Source organism: Perkinsus marinus (genome assembly GCF_000006405.1).
Source record: "Perkinsus marinus ATCC 50983 genomic scaffold scf_1104296934278, whole genome shotgun sequence".
NCBI lineage: Eukaryota > Perkinsozoa > Perkinsida > Perkinsidae > Perkinsus > Perkinsus marinus.
The window spans coordinates 386-1,339 of record NW_003214870.1 but is presented as its reverse complement, the minus strand read 5'-3'; the positions used below and the strand labels follow the sequence as shown (position 1 = coordinate 1,339).

The following is a 954-nucleotide window of genomic DNA, read 5'->3' as shown; positions in this document are numbered from 1 at the left end:
TGGGCGATTTTCTTTGCTGGTGAAGACTATGCGCCTAATACTAAGATTGGTGAGTATCTTGAGGTTGAGCGAGGAAGATACGGAATAGGTTGATGTGTTACAGGTGATGAGAATGCTGGTGAGTATCTTCGTCGTCATTACTACGGTGCTGTGAGCGCTTAGCGGAGGCACTCAAAGACGAGGCAAACGTACTGGGCTTTGAGACAATGAATGAACCTAACATGGGGTGGATCGGTCGGGATCTTGGCCTTGATAAGTAGGACGGAAATGCTCAGGTGTAGGAGTAGGGAGGTTTCTGATTAGGTACGACTCGTCTCAGCCGCTCGGCTATCTCGCGAGCCCGTGGGAAAGCATGCAGCTGGCCAATGGGAATTCTATCACTGTTGCTAAATATGGAGAAGCGTATAAATATCTCGGGCATTATGTAGTGTGATTCGATACCGTGGTGAAGTTGATCGTTTGTTGTATGCAGACGCTGAATAAGGAGCATGTTAGGGCGTTCCTGCCGGGCTATAGCGATCCGTGGTATGACAATGGAATTTGGGATTACGATTGTGAGGGGAAGATGCGCCTGTTGAAGAAGGGGTATTTTGACTTTAAGACTAAGGAGGATTTTCAAGGTGGCAACTTGCGTGCTGAGCGGGTGTGAACTTTTATATCTCTTTAGCTCGGTACATGCGGCCTTTTTGGAAGGGAGTGACTGAAGCGGTGCGAACGAAAATGCCAGACGCTATTATTTTCATGGGTGGGCGACGTTATTGCGTGTTTGCTGAGAGTTTCCTATTTTCAAGGCCCGGCGCTCGACATGGAGAAGCCAAGGCTGCACGTGGCGTCTTTCGAGGACGCGCCGTCGGAGACACGCGTGGTGTGGGCGCCACACTGGTGAGGTTGATGGTTGATAGTGTTGAGGAGAGTGGTCAGTGGTCAGGTACGATGGACTTACTTTCCAATTTT

At 49.6% G+C, this 954-nt stretch overlaps 1 protein-coding gene across 1 annotated transcript; it reads left to right on the top strand.

Moving 5' to 3' along the window:
* Positions 1-206: 206 nt before the first annotated feature.
* Pmar_PMAR014057 (hypothetical protein) lies at positions 207-649 on the top strand (the record flags this gene model as incomplete). The annotated part of the gene is made up of 3 exons (XM_002785000.1): positions 207-256; positions 304-424; positions 473-649. 3 exons carry the CDS (start codon positions 207-209, stop codon positions 647-649), a joined length of 348 nt encoding a protein of 115 aa, XP_002785046.1.
* Positions 650-954: the final 305 nt, after the last annotated feature.